The sequence below is a fragment of the Lissotriton vulgaris genome, chromosome 9 (genome assembly GCF_964263255.1).
Source record: "Lissotriton vulgaris chromosome 9, aLisVul1.2, whole genome shotgun sequence".
Taxonomy (NCBI): Eukaryota; Metazoa; Chordata; class Amphibia; order Caudata; family Salamandridae; genus Lissotriton; species Lissotriton vulgaris.
Window position 1 is genome coordinate 1,229,557,114 of NC_141697.1, and position 22,937 is coordinate 1,229,580,050.

Sequence of the window (22,937 nt, forward strand, 5' to 3'; positions counted from 1 at the left end):
GAGGGTTCCCAGACATGGGGGTGTCTTACCTTTCAGCTCCTTTTTCTTCAACACTAGAAGCAGCAGGATGGAGCACGTGGTCATGAGGGAGGCCACCCACACGAGCGGCCAGTGCTGCCGGACATCTGTCAGGGGAATAAAGGTATTTAATTACCTGAAAGAACACAGCATATGGAATCTTTTGGGTCACAGTGCTCCCCATAAATGACCCTGGGCCCGATTCACAGAACTAACTTAAGACAAAATCCTAAACTTACTACCATTTTGGTATTCACAGAAGGCACTTACTAATTTCGGTATTCACAGAAGTTAAGAGTCCTAACTTTAGGACTCCAAAATGCCTTCTGTGAATGCCAAAAGTCTTAAAGTTAGGATTTTTCTCAGTTTAGGAGTAGTAAACTTAGAAAAATCCTAACTTTAAGACTTTCGGTATTCACAGAAGCATTTAGGAGTCCTGAAGTTACGACTCCTAACTTTAGGACTCCTAAACTGAGAAAAATATAAACTTTAAGACTTTCGGTATTCACAGAAGGCATTTCGGAATCCTAAAGTTAGAACTCCTAACTTTAGGACTCCTAAACTGAGAAAAATCCTAACTTTAAGACTTTCGGTATTCACAGAAGGCATTTAGGAGTCCTAAAGTTAGGACTCCTAACTTTACTACTCCTAATCTGAGAAAAATCCTAACTTTAGGACTTTTGGTATTCACAGAAGGCATTTAGGAGTTCTTGATAATATGCCCTTAATGTCAAGGCAATAGGAGGGCATTTCCTTCAGAAACTGGCCAAGTAGTCTCAAAATGATTCACAGGAATCTCAATTTTGACAGAAATATATATATATTTTTTTAAATGCTCAAAGACTTATACAGTAAATGATGCATCACAGCTTCGAATCGATTCCCACTGTCATATGTCACAGGGGTAGGCAGTGCTCGCTGAGTTTTACTCCATGGAAATCTGCAGAGTTACAGAAAAATTCTGTGGAATTCCGCGGAGTTTCGCAAGCTGGTGGAGTGCGCACGAACACTACTAAAGTCAACAACACAAAAAATATTAACAAATGACATCTTGTCAATCACACCAAACTCAGTGCGTGCGTTTCTGGCACAGTCTCAAAACAAGATGGTGTGGCGTGCAGTCAGTCCTCAGACACACAGACCCCTTCCCTAAATGCACCAACACATGCAAAGAAAATTCTGCTTGCAAGTGGGGGCATGTCTGAAGGAGACCCCGGCTGCACACCCGAGCCCAGCAACACCCTCCAGTCCCATGCATGACTGAACTCTGCCTACCGGCATAGATGAGGCAATCCAACTGGCTGGGGATCCCCCTTGCAGTCACGGGTGAGGCTGCCATGTTGCTCATGCAGGACCCTCTTCCACAGGTCAAATGGGGCTGTCTGTGGGGTGGGGGCTCCTAGGTATGGGGTGTCATGCTCATGTCACATCCTGCAAGAGCGGGATCCAACCAGGGAAGCTTAGTTAAAGTCTCAGAGGGAGCAAGCTGCGGCGGAGTCTGAGCACTTCCTGGGACAGCAGCAGGGGCAGAGCAAAGTCCCGTATCACAAACAGGAAGTGCCACTGCTGACCCGCTGCCCAGAACACACCCCGTCCCCGCCAGCAGAGGCTGCACAGAGGGAGGCAGAGCACAGACTGGTGAGTCTCTACGAGTGCGCCAGTTTGAAAAACTCTGTAGACTCCATCGGCCGAGGGGAGTTCACCACCCACTGAATCAAGGCACTGTGGGGCATATTACCAAGGGCCATTATCGCCGCATTAGTGGGACTTTTTCCCCGCTAATGCAGCGATAATTTCATCGCCCTATTACCAAACTGTCGCTAACACCAGTTAGCGACAGCTTGTAGGTGATAGCGGGCATTTAGGGGCCCACTTTGCATGTCAGCGATAATTATCGCTAATGACATGCAAAGTGGGAGTGCCAAGATGTTAGCGACTGAAAACAGTCGCTGACATCGCTATCTCCGATTACCAACTTTTGGAAATATTCGCGCTGAGCGTGAATATCTCCAAAAGCTAACACCTGCCCTGAGCAGTCCTTAGCCATGTTATCCAATGGGAGGTGGATAACATGGCTAAGAGCATTAGCTCGGTAATGCATGAATATCGCGGACTTTTCATCGATATTCATGCATTTCGGCCGATTTTTATCGCTTAGGAGATAAACCTTGATAATAGCAAGGTTTCTAAGCGATAAAAATAGGCGAGGCACGGCGATAACATTATTGCCGCTAACCAAGCTTAGCGATAATTATCGCTTATGCTTGGTAATATGCCCCTGTTTTTCTTGAGGGCTCTAGCCTGCCCAGATAGTCTCCTCCTTTGGGAGAAGCTTTTCAGCGGTAAGGCTGGGAGGAAGGAGATCTGACCTGCTGGTGGCCATACCCTTCTAGCTCTACCTCAGGTACCCCCAAGATTATGTGGGGTGTGACTAAGAGCCAAGGGATGCTACTGGCAGGCAGCACTTTATTTGTAAAAAACATAAGTGCCAGTACTCTGGTCAGGAGGCCACTGCAGCTTGCACCACACAATACCCCGGCCAGCGCTACCATCACAGCACCTACACAACTACTAACCATCACACTCCTACAAGTGTGACAATTCACACTATTCCAGGACCCCAAAGCTATGAAAGTGGCCTGGGTGGCAGGTAATAGTAATCTTTATTGTATATTGAACAAATAATTAACTGTCGCTGTGGTCATCTCTAAATTAGCCAGACAGCACCACCTTGTGGCAGACTGTCAAAAGCGCTGGTGTTGATAATTAAGTGCTGGTGCCGAGCACCACAAATAACAGGCTCAAATTGAGCACTGCTGGAAGGGAACAATGTGCTATGCAGCCTCTGGTGGTGTCAGGGCTGTTTGATTTATAAATGTGTCAGTCTGTCTTTCTGCACTAGGCTGCCTAGGAAGGGGGATGTAAACAGGGTATGTGCAATTTAGCTTAATCGTGTTCACATTTTATGTGTATTTTGCTATATGTGCATGGTGCAAGGTGAAAGTTCTGCAGTGGTTGCTCTACCATATCGTTTGATGTGAAGTAAATATGTTAGGTCCTAACTAGCCCTGGGCGGAGTTGGCGGAGTGGGGCTTCGCAGAGCTACGCGAAGTGGGCGAGAAACTACGCCCACCTCCGCACTCCGCGTAGCCCCACTCCGCAAAACCACTGGCCGCCAGCCCCGCCACCCGCCTCCCTCCCGCCCTCCCTAAATACTTTCAAATAAAGGAATGAAATTATTTAAAAAGCACTTACCTTGCCGCCGCTGCCCGCCGCGTCCCCGGGGCTCGCTATCTTCCGTATTCTTTAGTAATGCGCATGCGCGGAAATGCGCATGCGCGGCCGCCCGCGCATGCGCATTACTGAAGAAGACGGAAGACGGAAGATAACGAGCCCCGGGGACGCGGCGGGCAGCGGCGGCAAGGTAAGTGCTTTTTAAATTATTGCATTCCTCTATTTGAAAGTATTTAGGGAGGGCGGGAGGGAGGCGGGTGGCGGCCAGCTACGCTCCGTCTGCGGAGCGTGCGTAGTGCCGCCTGGCTCCGCCAGCTCCGCAAAATGCGGAGTAGGCGGCACTACGCACACTCCGTGCACGGAGCGTAGCTGGCCGCCCACCCCTAGTCCTAACCCAAGAAGCGGAGCCCACTGCCTTTGTGGGTGTAGGTGGCGGGAAACAGTTTGAGCAGTCTGTGGCCAACATCCCATCACCTTTGCACGAGTGAGTGAACTATTACAGAATATTCAATCACTGAATATTTTGTCCTATGCTGTTTTCATACAGAGTCCTTTCAAACCTCAGATGGTTGACCCTACTAGCAGTTTAAAAGTTGTTGTTCTCCGCTACACCGACTTCCTAATCCACTTCCAGATATTGTCTTGTGGAGCCATTCATGAGCATATACATTTCTGTCCTTCTTCAAATATTTGTATACTTGCTTCGGGAGAATACTCCTATCTCTCTCCTGTTTTATGTCTTGTGTGTGATTTTGACTCTAATAAAGTTGTGTTTTCCGCATTAACGGGCCGGTTGTGTCTTCGCTGTGTATTCCCCTTCTGGAAGGAGGCCTTATAAGTCTCTGCTGTGCACTGTAAGGACAACAACCAGGCCTCGGACACTTGAGCAAGGTGTCAGTTGCCTTTGGGCTCGGTTTGTCATACATACATACATACATACATACATACATATATACACACACATACATACATACAAACATACATACATACATGCATACATATTCTGCAGCTCACATCAGTCCCTAGAGGATAGAAGAAAACTGATGTAAGGAGGAAGGGAGAACCACTTTGTTCACTGAGAGACTTTTTTTGTGATACTGGATTTTTAGTAAGCTGGGCGATTTCTTAATAAGGGGGTTCCATAAGTAAAGGAGATAGGCTAGAGCAGGTTAGATGTCAGGAAGGTAGAGTTAGGGCAGATCCGATTAAATGTCGGGCAGGTAAAGTTAGGGCAGATCCGACTACATGTCAGGCAGGTAGAGTTACAGCAGATCCGATTACATGTCAGGCAGGTAGACTTAGGGAAGATCCAATTACATGTCAGATAGTTATAGTTAGGGCAAATCCGAATAAATGTCAGATTGCTAGATTTAGGGTACATCCAATTACTTGTCAAGCAGGTAGATTTAGGGCAGATCCGATTACATGTCAGGCAGGTAGAGTTAGGGCAGATCCGATTACAGGTCAGGCAGGTTGAGTAAAGGAAGATGCAATTACATGTCAGGCAGTTAGAGTTAGGGCAGATCTGATTACATTTCAGGCAGGTAGAGTTAAAGCAGATCCGATTACATGTCAGACAGGTAGACTTAGGGAAGATCCAATTACATGTCAGGCAGGTAGAGTTAGGGCAGATCCGATTACATGCCAGGCAGGTAGAGTTAGGGCAAATCTGATTAAATGTCAGATTGTTAGACTTAGGGCAGATCCGATTACATGTCAAGCAGGTAGATTTAGAGCAGATCCGATTACATGTCAGGCAGGTAGAGTTAGGGCAGATCCGATTACATGTCAGGCAGGTAGAGTTAGGGCAGATCCGATTACATGTCAGGCAGTTAGAGTTAGGGCAGATCCGATTACATTTCAGGCAGGTAGAGTTAAAGCAGATCCGATTATATGTTAGGCAGGTTGAGTTAGGGCAGATCCCATTACCTGTCAGGCAGGTTGAGTTAGGGAAGATGCAACTTTGTTTTCAGGCAGTTTGAGCTAGGGCAGATCCAGTCGCCTGTCAGGCAGGTTGAACTTGGGCAGATCCGGTGTATGTCACGGAGGAAGCACTAGTGCTGGTAGGGGTCGGCCTTCATTCATGTCCACTATATCACTGGGGTGAACACTTTTAGGCAAAGAATAACACTTGGAAGTGCAAATCCACGGATGAAGTGGGAAAGAAAATTCTACCAGTTACCCGCAGAGCTGCCATTACAAGTGAAAAATAAATCCTGATTCAGCGAGTTACTCCTGTTACTGGCCAATCAGAGTTCAGCTCTCATGCTAATAATGCTTTCTTGCAGCCCTTCCCCTCTACATGTCACAGGTAAAGAAACAGTGAAATCTTCTGCTGGAAAAAGGGGGAAAGGCGTGGCATAACATTGGGAATGCTCCAATAAATCCCCATTGATCAGGGCTGCTCCAGAGCAAAGTTGCAATAGCAAAGCATTCTCAATTTCAAAAGTTATTGATACGCAATAAGGCCTCGGGGAATACAACATGAATATTCCTGATCAACATGTCGTTGGAACCCAAGTCAACACAGAAATAAAAGGGACCACTTTTAATGTAACACAATTGCCCTCCAGAGAATTCAGGCACCAAGTAAGCAAGCACTATATTTTCAAAAGTTGGGAATACGAGATAAGAAACTGCTTCTGTAGGTGTCACAGACAGCACTTCGCCTACATGGAGAAATGCCAATCCGCAACAAGCACACAGGTGCAACGCTAAAATAAAATTCTTGTGAGTAAAACTGCAGGAAATTATCCTTGTATAAAGCAGGGGCGGCTCCTCCACTAAGGCGGAGGAAATAACATAGTTATTATCATTTTATTTTTCAAAGGTTCAGGGCTGAGTAATGGCTGAACGGAGCTGGAGGCACAGGGAGGTGGAGAACATGCCCAGCATCCCAGTCCCCACCTGAGCGCCGATTCACAGCATTCCGGCCAATCACAATGCTGCATTGCAGTGTTGTGATTGGCTATGGGGAGCTTGGGTGCTTCCTGGTTCCTGGTCTCGCCGGAGAAACAAGGAGAGATGGCTGGCTGGCAGAAGTACAGGCACAGTGTGGTTTTTTAAAATGATTATGTCCTCCCTGCCTACCACCTCTTCCCCCTGCCTCTCCACTCTCATTCCCTGCCAGCTGCTACTGGTATAAAGAACTCACATTCATCCAAGGAGCAGAGAAGGACAGCGCCGGTGAGGTTGTTGTTGGGGCTCCAGACCTGCAGAGAGAAGAAGAGGTTTTAATACGTTCCATAAATGTCATCCCCTTCATGTCTGTCTGTCTCTGTCTGTCCATGGTCTCTTCAACTGATCCTATAAGGGCTCTATTAGCTTGGTGAATCCCAAACTCTGTGATCTCTTAAGTTCCCAGGTCTTTTGAAAAATACTTTTATGAAAAACAAGTACAGGGGCCGGCAATGTCTCCTGGCACCTTGAAAAGTTGATTTGACATTTGGAGGATGTTTTCATCCTTCAGGTGCGCAACTATTTCAAACTAGTAGTGGGCTTCAAATATCTGGTTGGATTCACAAACTGAGACTGTTGTATAAACAAATATTACAGTAAACAAATACTACAGTAGTACTTCTCAAATACTACAAAATCCTGTTTACACCCATGGCTGGAGACTTCCACCTCATTGATCATCCTGTGAGGAGACCTCCGCCGCCCTGATATTTCCTGTGAGGAGAATTCCGCCGCCCTGATATTTCATGTGAGGAGACCTCTGCCTCACCAACATTTCCTGTGAGGAGACCTCCACCGCCCTGATATTTCCTGTGAGGTGACCTCCATCCCACTGATTTTTCCTCTAAGGAGACCTGCGCCTCGCCGATATTTCCTGTGAGAAGACCTCTGCCTCACCGACATTTCCTGTGAGGAGACCTCCACCACCCTGATATTTCCTGTGAGGAGACTTCCGCCGCCCTGATATTTCCTGTGAGGAGACCTCTGCCTCACCGACATTTCCTGTGAGCAGACCTCCACCGCCCTCACATTTCCTGTGAGGAGACCTCCGCCGCCCTGATATTTCCTGTGAGGAGACTTCCGCTGCCCTGATATTTCCTGTGAGGAGACTTCTGCCTCACCGACATTTCCTGTGAGGAGACCTCCACCGCCCTGATATTTCCTGTGAGGAGCCCCCCACCGCCCTGATATTTCCTGTGAGGAGACCTCCATCCCACTGATATTTCCTCTGAGGAGACCTGCGCCTCGCCAATATTTCCTGTGAGGAGCCCTGCGCCTCACCGATATTTCCTGTGAGGAGACCTCCACCTCACTGATATTTCCTGTGAGAAGACCTCCGCCTCACCAATATTTCCTGTGAGGAGACCTCTACCTCACTGATATTTCCTGTGAGGAGTCCTCCATCTCACTGATATTTCCTATGAGGAGACATCCGCCATACCAATATTTTCTGTGAGGCGACCTCTGCCTCACCAATATTTATTATGAGGAGGCCTCTGCCTCACTGATATTTCCTGTGAGGAGACATCCGCCTTATCATTATTCTCTGTGAGGAGACTTCTGCCTCACTGATATTTCCTGTGAGGGGACCTCCGCCTCACTGGTATTGCTTGAGAGAAGACCTCCGCCTCACCGATATTTCCTTTGCGGAGACATCCTCGATACCGATATTTCATGTGAAGAGAACTCTCTGCCTCACTGATAATTCCTGTGAGGAGATCTCCACCTCACCGATATTTCCTATGAGGAGACCTCCATCTCACTGATATTTCTTGGGAGGAGACCTCTGCCTCACTGATATTTCCTGTGAGTAGACCTCCGCCTCACTGATATTTCTTGTGAGGTGTCCTCTGCCTCACTGATATTTCCTGTGAGGATATCTCCGCCTCACCGATATTTCCTGTGAGGAGACCTCTGCCTCAATGATATTTCCTGTGAGGAGACCTCCGCCTCACCGATATTTCCTGTGAGGTGACCTCTGCCTCACCAATATATTTCCTGTGAGGAGACCTCCACTTCACCGATATCTCCTGTGGGGAGACCATTGTCTCACCAATATTTCCTGTGACAGGATGCCCGCCTCACCAATATTTCCTGGGAGGAGACCTCCACTTCACCAATATTTCCTCTGAGGAGACCTGCGCCTCGCCGAAATATCCTGTGAGGAGACCTGCGCCTCACCGATATTTCCTGTGAGGAGACCTCCACCTCACTGATATTTCCTGTGAGGAGACCTCCGCCTCACCAATATTTCCTGTGAGGAGACCTCCACCTCACTGATATTTCCTGTGAGGAGTCCTCCATCTCACTGATATTTCTTGTGAGGAGACCTCTGCCTCACCAACATTTCCTGTGAGGAGACATCTGCCATATCGTTATTTTCTGTGAGGAGACTTCTGCCTCACTGATGTTTCCTGTGAAGAGACCGCCACCTCACTTATATTTCTTGAGAGGAGACCTCCGCCTCACCGATATTTCCTGTGAGGAGAAATCCTCCATACTGATATTTCCTGTGAAGAGAACTCTCTGCCTCACTGATAATTCCTGTGAGGAGACCTCCACATGACCGATATTTCCTGTGAGGATACCTCCACCTCACTGATATTTCCTGTGAGGAGACCTCCACCTCTCTGATATTTCCTATGAGGAACCTCCATCTCACTGATATTTCTAGTGAGGAGACCTCTGCCTCACTGATATTTCCTGTGAGTAGACCTCCGCCTCACTGATATTTCTTGTGAGGAGACCACTGCCTCACTGATATTTCCTGTGAGTAGACCTCCGCCTCACTGATATTTCCTGTGAAGAATCCTCCGACTCACTGATATTTCCTGTGAAGAAACCTCCGCCTCACTGATATTTCCTGTGAAGAAACCTCCGCCTCACTGATATTTCCTGTGAAGAAACATTTGCCTCACTGATATTACCTGTGAAGAAACCTGCGCCTCACTCATATTTCCTGTGAGGAGACCGTCGTCTCACCAATATTTCTGTGAGGAGACCTCTGCCTCACTGATATTTCCTGTGCGGAGACGTCCGCCTCACCAATATTTCCTCTGAGGAGACCTGCGCCTCGCCGAAATATCCTGTGAGGAGACCTGCGCCTCACCGATATTTCCTGTGAGGAGACCTCCACCTCACTGATATTTCCTGTGAGGAGACCTCCGCCTCACCAATATTTCCTGTGAGGAGACCTCCACCTCACTGATATTTCCTGTGAGGAGTCCTCCATCTCACTGATATTTCTTGTGAGGAGACCTCTGCCTCACCAACATTTCCTGTGAGGAGACATCTGCCATATCGTTATTTTCTGTGAGGAGACTTCTGCCTCACTGATGTTTCCTGTGAAGAGACCGCCACCTCACTTATATTTCTTGAGAGGAGACCTCCGCCTCACCGATATTTCCTGTGAGGAGAAATCCTCACTTACTGATATTTCCTGTGAAGAGAACTCTCTGCCTCACTGATAATTCCTGTGAGGAGACCTCCACATGACCGATATTTCCTGTGAGGATACCTCCACCTCACTGATATTTCCTGTGAGGAGACCTCCACCTCTCTGATATTTCCTATGAGGAACCTCCATCTCACTGATATTTCTAGTGAGGAGACCTCTGCCTCACTGATATTTCCTGTGAGTAGACCTCCGCCTCACTGATATTTCTTGTGAGGAGACCACTGCCTCACTGATATTTCCTGTGAGTAGACCTCCGCCTCACTGATATTTCCTGTGAAGAATCCTCCGACTCACTGATATTTCCTGTGAAGAAACCTCCGCCTCAATGATATTTCCTGTGAAGAAACCTCCGCCTCACTGATATTTCCTGTGAAGAAACATTTGCCTCACTGATATTACCTGTGAAGAAACCTGCGCCTCACTCATATTTCCTGTGAGGAGACCGTCGTCTCACCAATATTTCTGTGAGGAGACCTCTGCCTCACTGATATTTCCTGTGCGGAGACGTCCGCCTCACCAATATTTCTGTGAGGAGATCAAGGTGGTGGAGACATCCCCACATGTAGGGATATGCTTTTGTTGTGCATGTGGGAGGGACCATGGAAGCAACAGGCAAATGGGGAATACTTACTACTAACTGTGATGGGTTAAGGAAAATTTAGGGCGTGATACAATGAGGGACATGGTGATACGAACACACCCCCACAAAAAAGTAGAACATTCCTTTTCACTGCCTAAACTTCTAAAGCTACTACAGCCATAAAAGTGTCAAAAGAGGTTCAAATATACTACAACCCAGTCTTGGAGTACATCACTCACCACATGAACACTCACAGTCACAACAAAATGCTCCCATAGAAAACAATACAAGCAGAGAAGTAAAATAACACCCCATAGAAACTAATGCTACATTTATTAAATTATTTCAACATTATGCATAGATAGATAGATAGATAGATAGATAGATAGATAGATAGATAGATAGATAGATAGATAGATAGATAGATAGATAGATAGATAGATAGATAGATAGATAGATAGATAGATAGATAGATAGATAGATAGATAGAGTGAGGGCGATAGATGGATAGATAGATAGATAGATAGATAGATAGATAGATAGATAGATAGATAGATAGATAGATAGATAGATAGATAGATAGATAGATAGATAGATAGAGTGAGGGTGATAGATAGATAGATAGACAGACAGATAGATAGATAGATAGATAGATAGATAGATAGATAGATAGATAGATAGATAAAGAGATAGATAGATAAAGAGATAGATAGATAGATAGATAGATAGATAGATAGATAGATAGATAGATAGATAGATAGATAGATAGATAGATAGATAGATAGATAGATAGATAGATAGATAGATAGATAGATAGATAGATAGATAGATAGATAGATAGATAGATAGAGAGATAGCTAGATAGATAGATAGATAGAGCTTGATTTGTAAAAGAAAGACTGACGGTGCCAGAAGCAATGGTCCGAAGCCCACGGTGGGTCAATTATATGTGCATGCGCCGAGTTCTAAGGCTGCATTTTCTAGAATCCACCTAATGTCTCTTTAATTCACTTCCAGACAGTCCCTGCGCCTATATCTCACTCGTGCATGTTTCAACTTTCTCTCTTTGTGATGTTTTTGGTAAAAGTCCTTCAGGACGAAGCCCCAATCACGCTGTGCCTTCACAGTGCGACAAGGAGAACGAATGCGTCTTTAGCATACAACCGTTCTGCACGCAAGTTATTACAACGACTTGTATTAGGGGGGTGCAATCATGGAGTGGTGTTGGAATTAAGGTCCAACACCTTCCATACTATTGCGCAGTCTGAAGTTCGAATAGTAAATTAAACTATTCCAAAGTCCAGCGCCCCGTAAAGCAAGTTGTTAAAATGATTTGCATGCAGAACAAATGCGTGCTCAAGACACATCCGTTAAAATGATGGAGTTCATAAGGAATGCGTGAAAAACGCATGCAGAATTCCATCATACATTCAACGTTTTTCTACCTTTCTCTTCCTCCATCTTCCCGATTTGAGTGCTTTTCCTCTTTTCCTCTTTTGCTCTTTTGCACTTGTGCACTTGTGTCCCAGATTAAGAGTTTAGGTGATCTGAGTAGATTGCATCCAACCACAGTGGTCAACGAGGCACTTATGTCCCCGATTTCCACGGGGCTCGTGTGTCCCTGCTTTCCAGGTTCCTGTTGTAGAAGTACCAGATTATGAGTTTAGGTGCTCTGAGAAGATGGATCCAACCACAGTGGTCAAAGGGCATGTGTGCCCGCTTTCCAGATTCAGGGTCTGGAAGTACCAGATTAAGAGTTTAGGTGCTCTGAGAAGATTGCATCCAACCACAGTGGTCAACGGGGCATGTGTGCCCGCTTTCCAGATTCAGGGTCTGGAAGTACCAGATTATGAGTTTAGGTGCTCTGAGAAGATGGATCCAACCACAGTGGTCAACGGGGTATGTGTGTTCCCGCATTCCAGATTCAGGGTCTGGAAGTACCAGATTATGACTTTAGGTGCTCTGAGGAGACTGCATCCTATCTGGTTGGGTCACAATTCCAAACTCCTCTTCTAAATCCTCTCCTTGCACACTGCTCTGACAGCCAATAAATATCTCAGTTATCAGAGGCGCACTATACAAGTCGTCCATTCATTATACTTTCTGCTGTAGCCTCAAGACGCTACAAGTAACAGCTGGTGCTACTCTCTCAATTAAATCAGCGCACTCTAATGCACTTTAGAAGAATATAATCCTAAATCAGCCTGCCCGGGCTTGAACCTGTGATCAATTGCTTGCACACAGATTGGCTGGACAAGCAGTTAACCCCACTGAGCTATCTCACCCGCGATGATGCACTACGATGCATTCCAGAGCTTCAAGCAGGGTCTTACACTAGAGCTCAAGTGCACGCTTAGCGTGTTAGCTCACGTTAGTGCATACATTACTGTGAGTACCCTCATGATACAACACCCACCTTTACACACTTGTTGAGAACAGTCGCATCCTGCAGCAGCTGCGTCTCCAAAAAATCAGGAATGTTCTGGAAAAGAAAGAAAACAAATGTATATTAAAACATGCAAAATTCTAATTACAGGTTGGTGAACCACATCAAATAAATGCTTCTTAGAAGAGTCTAAAAGGCTTTCTTCTTAAGAGTGGTTTGCAGGCATAGATCATGGTTGAGTTGAGAGAGTATTCCAAAAAGGGAAACATAAAAAAATACTAATTTAGCATAGTCCAGCTTGAAGACCTCACTCGCTGTGAGTATTCCCTTGACCTCAGGGGTTTCAACTCACTTCACGACTCACACCTTCATTGGCCACAAAATGCATCTGTAGTCTTTTGGAAAAACCTAAACAAACATATGGCGCATCTTGAAAAACACATATTGCATCACTCACATCTCCAAACTCTGCACCACACGACACACATCCCGGAGAGATCTGCAACCCTGACCCTTTATCTGAAGTTATCCGCCCGCTGCTTTCAAATCTGAACATAGAATACTCGCAGATGGTCTTACCTCAATCGCTGCTTCTTACCATACTCCATACTTCCACAACATGGCAACTAATCTATTTGTCTCTAGTGGCTTTGCACCTTTGTATGTGCCCTCTCATTGTTCTTCCTCAGGAGTACTGCTGTCCTTAGTTTCACCTCATTGTAAATTTTCAGTATCCCCCTCTTCTCCTCATGACCTCAGCTGTCTACTTCTGCACGACCTTCTGGTAAGTTCCTACTATCACGGATGGTTCCGATTGAACCCCAAGATATATCTTTAAACGGGGACCACCACAGTGGTGTAACCAAGGCCCCCGCAGCCCCAGCAGCACGGGGGTCCCCTCAGCACTGAACCCTGGGCTGAGAGCTCCTAAGTGAGTCCGGAAGGGGGCCCCTCCATGGACTTTATAGGAGGGCCCTTCAAGTTTCATTTCGCCACTGGTCCAACGCTCCCTATCTGATCTCTTCCCGGGTCCTCATTTTGAGTTGCGCTCTTGTAGATTGTAGTTACAATCCCCCTTGGTACATGGCTGTTGCACTCGGTGCACACATTATACACAACTCCATCAACACTATTGCGCCACCACCCTTCGCCCAGTGACTTGTAGCTGGTAATGGGTTGGTGTTGTACGTACTACCACGACCTACGGCGCACATGTTCCTCACCCGGGAAACACCAGTCTCCGCACTGGAGCAGAACTGAAGGGGGGAGAATGTTCTCCCAGCAACAAACAGTATTGAAGAAAAACATTGAGGAGAAACTTTTCTCAAAGAAAATATTATGATGAAATAAGCAACTGGATAAGAACTCAACCGCAGAAGCGTAGCAAGTGTGTCCTTGGCCCTTGTAAGGAAGGACATGAACACCTTGGCTGCTGCTTAAATTATAAAATACAGCGATAATCAGAGTTCAATGGCCCCTCAGGCCTCTGGGCCCCGGTGCAACTGCACCTGCTTCCCCAGTGGAAGATATGCCACTACTCTACCGATGACCCACCGACCAAGAATGGAATCCTAGTCCTTATAGGGTAAAAAGAAATGCTAAAAAAACGTCTTAGATTTCCAAAAATATATGGTATAGAAACAATATTTCATTAAGATAAAAAAAATAACAGAAATTAGACTTTTTCTTCAATGGGCCATTGTAGTCTGTTTTCCCTGACTACCGCAAGACGAAACGGAGGCTGGAAGGAATAGTGCAAAAGCCTTACAGAAAGCAAGCATTGGTGAAGTCAATAGGTTCGGCCATGGCAAAATCGTATGACAGTTATTTAAAAAAATCTTTATAGTAAGCCTAAAAAAATAAAGAGAACATGTCACCTCTTAAATGTGGAAACCATATACCTCCAATGAAAATGTAAAGCTGAAAGTAAAGTAACCATTGCATATATTTTTAATAGAACAAAATAAGTGCACACAGATGACTCAAAATAAAAAAAAATGAAGAAAGTGAAGAAAAACTTTGGCAAAGTAAAGCCTTTGCAAAGCAGCTCTGGCGCCGAAGCGCACTTCTTTTAAGGTGGATGTGCACATGTGATCTGGTGAAATGTCGCAGACTGAAGGAGAGAGTACATGGCTGAAGTTGGCCGGTTCCATTCCAGGATTTGTACAAGATGAAGAGTGGAAGTAAAATGTGATGGTCGGCTGAACAGACTCAGGTATGAAAGTAAATAGTTGGGTGCAGGGGCTTTCAGTCGGGTAGCGTGGGGTGTCTGTAGGATTTCACCTGGGAATTTTACATGCCCACATGGACAAAAACACTCACTCTCGTCTATGTTTTGAAAGCCTTCAAAAATGTTGATCAGTTTGCAAAATATTGTGTTTTAGGTTCCCCTAAAGATCCACACTCTTCTCCCTTTCCGCTGTCCCTTATGCCCCCCTCATGTCCTGCTTTTCATATAATGTATTTTAACAAGATGCCCCAGCGTGATTGTAGGGAAATCGGAAGCTCACACCACCACAATCTTACTGGCCATGCTATACCCCTGGGGGGGCTCCATACCCCAGAACTATCAGCTTCACACTAGAACATGGGAGCAGAAGGAAGGCACGCATTGTAGGTCTAAGGCCGTGGTTGTCATTGGGAAGGGCAACCCACATCAGTACACTGTCCCCATCCGTGCATTGCCTGCTCGGGTTCAAAGCAGCTGAGCGGAAAGTTTGAGTAGATGGTCTTTGTTGTTTTTGGAAGGTCTCAACATTAAACAAAATGGTGGAGGAAAACTCAAGGAAAAATTCGCTTTGTTTGAGAAAGGGAGCGAAATCCAATTTCTGTCCAGAAATGCTTTCCAAGAAATTAAATTTTTTAGAAATGTTGCTTTCAGGCGAGGTTTTAAGAAGTTGCCAAATTTTGCAACTTCGCAATATTGTTAATTTTGCCGTCTGCACCAAACGTTGTGGAAGAAATTATAACACTGCACATTATGATATTAAATTAATTTCTAATGCTGCTTTTACATCCCAGTTCAGTCCTGGAATGGCTTGAACACTCGGGTAAGTACAAAAATGCAAAGTATATGGACATGGCGGGTGGAAAATAAATACTTTTAGAAAAGACTGCGTCTCACAACAGGCAGTGAGAGACTGCCTTGGTGCAGCGATGTTTGGAGCCACAGAAATAATTATCTTTTCCCGTTTGAGCACTCTACAAGCACTAACAAGAATAGCAACTTTGAGGACATTTATTACACTCTGGCTCTCTTTTGTGGTGGCCTGGGAGGCAGCTGCCTTACTGTACCATTGGCCAAATTTATGTCTTCAATGTCCCTACGCCAACATAAGAGCACTTGTTCGGCAATCATTCGCAGATCCACACACATACTTAGTGCCCACTTTTGTTTTGATTACACAAATTCAAGGGCTATCCTCTTCCCACATGACTCTCAGTTGCACCCCTGCTATGGTTCTTCTTCCAACTCACCCTCTTCATCACAAGCTTCCTCAATGCCCTTTGTTACGACTGGAGCACTTCTCTTCTCCACACACCACCCATCACTCCGCATACACGAGAGACCAACCAAGATTCTTCCCACGTCTACTCCTAACAAGGTCCAGCGCCATGAGGCCTCACTCGCAGCAGTTGTCTGCTATACTACTAAATCACCAAGATGTTGTTGTCTGTAACTGAAGCGCAGTGGAGCTTTGGGAATCAATCTTACCAGACTCGCAGACTTGGACAGGGGCACACAGTCACCTTCTTCCAAAGCACATAATGAAAGGTTGGACGGGGAGTGCTCCAAGACCATCAGAAGGGTGTTACTCCAAACTGGAGGGACCGTGACATCTGCAAGAAACAAGAGATCCAGTGAGCCTCATGATGGACCATCTCTACGGTGTGGGGGTGAGACCACAATGAAAAGAACCAGGAACAAAGTGCAGCTCCCCCACCCTCTAGATTCGGATGACCTGCTCGGCCAAGGTAAAATGAACAGAAATATCAACTATTTTTAAAATTAGACAAGAAAAATCTATCAACATACACTATTCACAGAGAAGTCACATTTTTCTACCCTGATCCCTATGATTTTAATGCAGTAAGCAAAGTCTTCAACAATGAACACCAGGTTTACAAGCATTTTCTGTGAGTAGCAGTGTTTTTTTGAGGGCAGTGCTTAATTTGAGCAGGTGCTTTCCGTTGCTGGCTCAGCTCTTAATTGTCAAAACAGGTGCTTGCGACCGTCTGCAACAAGGTGGCACTATATGACTGATTTAGAGCTAATCATACCAGCAGTTAACTATTAATTTAATATACATTAAAAAATAGTATTACCTGCCGCCCAAGCCATTCTTATAGCTTTGAGGGCCTGAAATAGCCCGAATTGTCACACTTGTAGGAGTGTTATGGTTAGTCGTGTTGTTGTTACCTTCATTGGCAGCATCGCAAGGGCAATGTGTTGTGCAAGCTGCAGTGGCCTCCATACAAGAGCCCTGGCACTTATGTTTTTTTAAAAAAAAAATTAAGCACCGCTTGAGGCGAAGATGCGTCTTACCTGTGACTTTCCAGAAGGAATGCATGCTTGCTCAAGAAAAAAAACATGTTGTAATTTGTAAAGCTTTCCTGGTGTGTAAGCAGGTCTTACTCCTGGAGATACAGGACTAAGTACACTTATACCTAACGTAAGACATATCTACTCACAGCAAATGTCTGACAAACCTTGCATTGAAGTACCAGTGTCATTCACACCTAAAAAGGAGTAAAACACAGCTACTCACAGCAAATGTCTGATAAGCCATGCATGGGTATATCGCCTAAGATCGGAGTAAGACACAATACCCATAAAAACTCCTGTGAATTGGGCTAGTATTGTGTCATTTTACGCTTAGGAATTCACAGGAATGTTGAGTAATCTCAGGCAATTTGTATTTAGGGAAGGGTGTGGAACTGGGGCATGTCCTGTCAAACTGAAAAGAAAATGGCAAACGATTTGAAAACTGGAAAGTTTCTAAAAGTTCAGGTATTCCCTTGAAGAGGAAGTTAGATACATAGACAGTCAAGCAGGACACCCTGAACTTATTTGTCTTTCTTCATAGGATAATTGGTGTGCTGTGTGCGGATTTGGAGCTTAACTCACTGGCAATTACTCAAGATATAGAACAAAGCGGAATCTGTTCAGCTTCCAACATTTTACAAATTAATGCTTCATATAAACCCCCCTTTATTGCCAACAACAAGGCTGTCTCAAGCAAATCAGTAGTTCCATTGTGCCTCAACAAGATGTACTTTTACTCTGAAAACATTGTCTCCTTCCCATTAAATCGTTTTTCTCATTGTACAGGTCTCTATTCAAGAAGAGCTGGATGCTTGCCCTGGCAACAGATGGCACAAACTATACAAAAAGTCACAACAATTTAGTGCTGTTCTAAAGATCATGTTATTGTGTTGACCCCATCCCACAAACACTCAACCATGCATCCCACTCGCCTTTGATTGGCTTTTGTGGATAAACATATGGATTGGCCAACCAGAGCGAGCCAATCGAAAAAAGAAGAGATGCAAAATCTCAAACGATTTCCATGAATTCTTCTGAAGTTGCTCATTGTAGACTCATTTCAGTTGGCCAATGTACTTCCGACATCTTGACCTCCACACTTCTAGACAAGGATCGCGGATGTGAATATATCTGTTTTGCTACTAAGAGCCTTTTCCCTCACCTGCTTTGAGAATCCACATTTATTTTGCTTTCCTTGCAGAAGTCACCTGCTTTTCTGGATTTCTTTAATGAGCCTCAATCATAAGTCATCTTTGTCACCGATCGACAACCTAGTTCTGTTCGCTTACTTCATGGCAGGTCCTCACCAATCTGGTAGTACATACGTCCTTGGTGTACTTCGGCACACCTCATTGTTGGTCCATTAAGGCTGCTCTTCTGCAACATCCCGCCTACGCTCTGTTGCCCACACCACACTGAGATCCTCAAGCACTCTTTAATGGTCTCCACCATTTTTTAAAACATGCACCTTTTAATTGCACCACCCTCTGCAGTTTATAACATCTGACCAATGGTCTATTATTAATGTGCGAGGTGAACGGTAACTTGAACGAAAGGCTCAAGCGCATTCGTAGTTGAAATACAGATAGTTTGGGGAACCATCACATGACCCGTGAGGGATGCTGGTGGTTCTCCTGTCTGTTCTCAGCCACACCCCACACGAGCAGCATTTCTGCTCATCTTCAGGGAGATAAATATAAAATGTACCATGTGGAATTCTGAGCACAACGTTCAATCATATGGAGTCGCTTCCTTTGTCCCCTTCCCTTGAAGTGAGTAAGCGTATCAATAATGCACGCATTCTACGCTCCACCATGGTACACAGATTATGGTGGATACTCATGTTCTCCAAACTGACTTTTACAAACTTTTCCATCTTAACTGAATGTGGAAAAGGCTGTCAGTAATTGAAAGGGAAAAGCTTTACCACATAGTGAGGATGGAGAATAGGAAGAGGACAATTAAGGCAATAGGTTAGCAGTCTAGTGGCGAGGGATTCCTGGGCTTTTGGCATCTACCTTCAGATCAGCGCTGGTCCATGTGCACAAGAAGGCACAGAATTCTTTCACTCATTATCTGGCAACAGTGAGTGCTGCTAAGGTGCTTCACTAGCATTTCAGAGTTTGTCACCCACCATTCCCATCACTCAATTTTGTTTTGTTTTCCTTTGCTTTGTCCCCCAGTTTTTTTTCCCCTGCTAAGGCAGGGTGTTGTTGGTACTCATATCATTGACTTTGTTGCTGCTTCTCATATCATTGGTTGTGTTGTTGGTTCTTAGATCATTGGCTTTGTTGCTGCTTCTCATATCATTGACTTTGTTGCTGGTTCTCATACCATTGGCTTTGTTGTTGGTTCTCATATCATTGACTTTGTTGCTGCTTCTCATATCATTGGTTGTGTTGTTGGTTCTTAGATCATTGGCTTTGTTGATGCTTCTCATATCATTGACTTTGTTGCTGGTTCTCATACCATTGGCTTTGTTGTTGGTTCTCATATCATTGACTTTGTTGCTGCTTCTCATATCATTGGTTGTGTTGTTGGTTCTTAGATCATTGGCTTTGTTGCTGCTTCTCATATCATTGACTTTGTTGCTGGTTCTCATACCATTGGCTTTGATGTTGGTTCTCATATCGTTGGCTTTGTTGCTGCTTCTCATATCATTGGTTGTGTTGTTGGTTCTTAGATCATTGGCGTTGTTGCTGCTTCTCATATCATTGACTTTGTTGCTGGTTCTCATACCATTGGCTTTGATGTTGGTTCTCATATCGTTGACTTTGTTGCTGGTTTTCATATTGTTGGCTTTCTGGGTGGTTCTCATATCATTGACTTTGTTATTGGTTCTCATATCATTAACTTTGTTTTTGGTTCTCATATCAGTGGCTTTGATGTTGGTTCTCAAATTGTTGGCTTTATTGTTTATTTTCTTATCATTGGTTTTGTTGTTGGTTCTCATATTTTTGGCTTTGTTGTCGGTTCTCATATCATTGACTTTGTTGTTGTTTCCAGTCGCAGCCAGCAGGGCTCGAGGGTGGCATGGCGGACGCGGGGAGGTCCAATGTTAGAAAACTTTTTAAATTAACCCTTACCTTGCTGCCAGGTCCCGCATCTCTGCTCCTGCTCTCCTCCATCAGACTCTAGGAACAGGAAGCACAGCCAGGCTCCCCTGACCAATCACAATGCTGCAATGCAGAATTGTGATTTGCCTGAGTGCTGTGGTTCGACGCTCAGCCAAGGAATGGGGCTTGGGCATGTTCTCCACACATGCAGTCTGCGTGGAGAACAGGGAAATTGCGCGGGCCATACAGTCAGGTGACTTAGGAGTGGGCAAACCACTCTCCACCCTACCCTGCTTCGTGAGCAGAGCAGCCCGCCCACCTGCAAAGCACCACACAAACATAAAATGATAAATATTTGCACTGCCTAAAAGCAGTGAGGCGATGCTCCTCCGCCATAGCGGAGGAGCCACCACTGGTTGATTCTCATATCATTGGCTTTGATGTTGGTTCGCATATCATTGGCTTTGATGTTGGTTCGCATATCATTGGCTTTGATGTTGGTTCGCATATCATTGGCTTCTACTTGTTGGGAATGTCTCCTGGTACACCACAGCGATCATAACAGCAACATTGGCGAATGTATTGGTAAGCAACTCTCTAATTGGGTAAATACTGTGCTGTTGTTACTCCCATCTAGTGTGAAACATTCATGTTTACTTGCTGAGTTCTAAAGCACAGGTTCCTAAGAGTACACACTTGCATACAAATGTCATTCACCATGAAGTAGGTTTCTCCACATCAGCACTCACTCATCCTGTGAACAACATTCACCTTGAGGGCAGGCTCTAAATCTCCTGCAAGCCCGTAAAACATGAACGCGGGACACAGAAAGGAGCATCTCCCTTTTCCATCAATTGGAGAGTTTCAGATACGACTGTGTTTCTCTCGCTCTTCAATCACCATTCTCCCCTAGCCGTCCACAATATTTGTTCGCATTATGTTGGCATTCACAGCGGTAAAACGGAGGACTGGTTCCATGTCAAAGTCAAAGCTATGAGGTCCTTGACAAAGGGCATGTCTACTCTTTTATTCCCACCCTCCAAATTCTGTTTATAGCCATGCCCATGATTCTGCATGTCATACGCATCACCAAGTAATCCCCAAAGACTCCACCGCTCTCCACGCATCATCAAACTGATCAGAGATTGTGTCTACATGTTATCTTTACCTGCTAGTTTGAGGCAAACACAAAATTAAACTGGTGGATTTTGGAACACACCACGGTTTCTATGATCAAGACGGTGTATGCCCCTAATCTACTTTACCCTTTAGCGATGAGGGCGTGCACAAGATCTCCACACCACAAAATGCGTCCATCCATTGATAAAATGGACAACTGGTCAAAATGTACCTTCGTATGGACATTTGGTGTGTTTGGTCTGGTTATCTCCTCGGACCTGCAATAGACATTACAGAGACATGTATCAGACCAAGAGAGACACACAGGTGCACAAACAAAACAAATTTACATTCGGTTGTAGGCCTTGGCATTGGGGCTCAGCAAATCCCGAGGGCTTTGCCTCGCCAATAGCATCAACAAGGCCAAACTGTTTCTGGATTTGATTGCATTCATTTGCAGAGTGACCGTAGCCTGGCAGTTTCTTCTGTAATTGGATCTTTGAGCTGAAAAATAATGGAATTGAAAGCTAGACAAGGCGCTTGCAAGTGGTTAACAATTCTGTACCCACAAATTTTCATTTAATCAGGGTGCTTGAATGATTGCCTCTAAGTGACACATTCATTCTCAGAAGTGGGGAGCACAACTTAAGCAGCACCTCACCCCATGAGGCCACAATGCACCTCTCTTCCATGTGCTCCTGGACAGAGAAGGTGTAGATTAGGGGGTTGAGATGGGATCAAGGCTGATTGGAAAAGGTGGTTCCCCTTCGGTAAAAATGCAGGGGGGCTACGGAACGATTGCATGGATTGGCAAACAGAGGTATTTATACATTTCTCAAGGCGGGGGTCACCGAGGATGAGTCGTCAGCCTGTTTAAGAAAGAAGGTTGGGGAGGGGGCGGTTGGGGGTGCCATTTATGGCTGAGAATTGGTGTGAAAAGACGCAGCGAGTGCGGTGCATCCAGTCTGCAGAAGCATGGCTCCTTGCACCCACCTCGCAGGAGTGGCCCTTGTGCCAGTTCTCTCCGATGGAGACACGGACACCAGTGGTCGCCATGTTCAGCAACTCAGCCGTAGAGTCTAACTACCAGGTGCATGGCAGAACTTGCTGGACAGAACTGAGAGGACTGCAAAAAGTCCTGATTTAGGAGACCTTCCATCATCAGAGCAGGGAACTCTTTCTTTGCTTACCTGAACACAGAGGGAAGGGTGGGGCGTCACACCCAGAAACTCCTGATTCACCTGCAAAAAACAAAATGCAATAATGAAGTCATTTTTTAGCTGGAGGGTTGAGTTGCACAGGAGGGACCCCTTTCTTCTTATCATCTTACCCCACCAGTAGGTGGTGCCAGTAACTCTCCTCAGACTACAGTGACTGTCAGTGAGAGTGCACAAAGGGCTCCTGTTTTCGGTCCCTCAACATTGCCTCGAAAGACTGTTCCCCTTCCCGACACAATGGCAGATAAGTCCTCTTCATTACCTTGCCTATTAGAAGAAGGGTTTTCAGTTTTTAGGGGGGCCTCTTTTCTCCCAGTTACTCTTGTGACCTCATTCTGAGCTGCTGTGAAAGGGGTCGGTATCCCC

At 45.4% G+C, this 22,937-nt stretch overlaps 1 protein-coding gene across 2 annotated transcripts in view; it reads right to left on the reverse strand.

Moving 5' to 3' along the window:
* Positions 1 to 22,937, reverse strand: part of IL17RC (interleukin 17 receptor C) — a 208,340-nt gene that overhangs the window by 13,296 nt on the left and 172,107 nt on the right. For both annotated transcript variants that reach the window (XM_086939372.1, XM_086939371.1), the window contains 6 exons: positions 22,545 to 22,595; positions 21,587 to 21,632; positions 16,349 to 16,473; positions 12,664 to 12,729; positions 6,407 to 6,464; positions 30 to 125 (listed from right to left, as the gene is read on the reverse strand). In XM_086939372.1, the coding sequence (XP_086795498.1) occupies positions 30 to 125; positions 6,407 to 6,464; positions 12,664 to 12,729; positions 16,349 to 16,473; positions 21,587 to 21,632; positions 22,545 to 22,595 (442 nt within the window). The remainder of the gene's footprint in view (positions 1 to 29; positions 126 to 6,406; positions 6,465 to 12,663; positions 12,730 to 16,348; positions 16,474 to 21,586; positions 21,633 to 22,544; positions 22,596 to 22,937) is intronic.